This window comes from Triticum urartu, unplaced genomic scaffold (genome assembly GCF_003073215.2).
Source record: "Triticum urartu cultivar G1812 unplaced genomic scaffold, Tu2.1 TuUngrouped_contig_5936, whole genome shotgun sequence".
NCBI classification, from domain to species: Eukaryota; Viridiplantae; Streptophyta; class Magnoliopsida; order Poales; family Poaceae; genus Triticum; species Triticum urartu.
In genome coordinates this window covers 1-845 of record NW_024116652.1, presented here as the reverse complement: position 1 = coordinate 845, position 845 = coordinate 1, and the positions used below count along the sequence as shown (strand labels likewise).

Here is an 845-nt window from a genome sequence, read left to right as displayed (position 1 = left end):
CCAACAAATAGTTGTGTCTGATTCGCTTGATAACGGCCCTGCGATAGTGATAGGTTAGCAAAAGAAAGTGTTCCGTTCGGTGCGTGAAAACATTTTTATTTCACCCAGATCGGTGGAAGAACAACTTGCAACTACTACCACCAGAAGGAAATGAATGCCTTGAAGAAAATTTCAAGATCGGTAGAAGAACCTGCAACTACCACCGGAAGGAGTTGAATGCCATTAAGAAAAGTTCCTCTGAATAGTATCCTTGACCGGCCGCGCAGCAGCCAGGTCGTCTGCCACTCTTATATAAGATCAACACCACCTACACTGGCTCTCCCACGCAGCAGCATTGAATCGTGCGTAGATCCAGGAACCACCTAGCAGTCAAGGAGCACAGGTAGCTAGGATACGATGGTGAACCTGGTGGAGGCGCAGAAGCCGCTGCTGCACTTCCTCATCAAGTGGGCAGGCCTCCGGCAGCACACCGTCGACGTCGACGGCGCCGGCACGGTGCTCACCTTCTGGGTGCCCAAGGATAAGGTCCCTGGCAACAACTCCACCGTCGCGCCCGAAGAGAAGCAGAGCGAGACGTCCAAATCCCAAGGAGTGCGCCGGCCATCAGTGGTGCTCGTGCACGGCTTCGCTGCCGAAGGCATAGTCACCTGGCAGTTCCAGGTTTGCACTTTGTACTTGCAGTGGTACATTGTTATGCTACGTACATTCCGTAGTTATGGTTGATTAATCGATTCATGCTGTCTAGGTTGGTGCGCTGGCGAAGCACTACGACGTGTACATCCCGGACCTGCTCTACTTCGGCGGCTCCACGTCGCCCGCGACGGCACGCGCGCCGCGGGTCCACG

General features: G+C 54.3%; 1 protein-coding gene across 1 annotated transcript; it reads left to right on the top strand.

Moving 5' to 3' along the window:
- Positions 1–312: 312 nt before the first annotated feature.
- LOC125529900 lies at positions 313–838 on the top strand (the record flags this gene model as incomplete). Its single annotated transcript, XM_048694320.1, has 2 exons — positions 313–660; positions 746–838. Coding segments are annotated over exons 1-2 (357 nt in total), but the record flags the coding sequence as incomplete, so codon positions are not given.
- Positions 839–845: the final 7 nt, after the last annotated feature.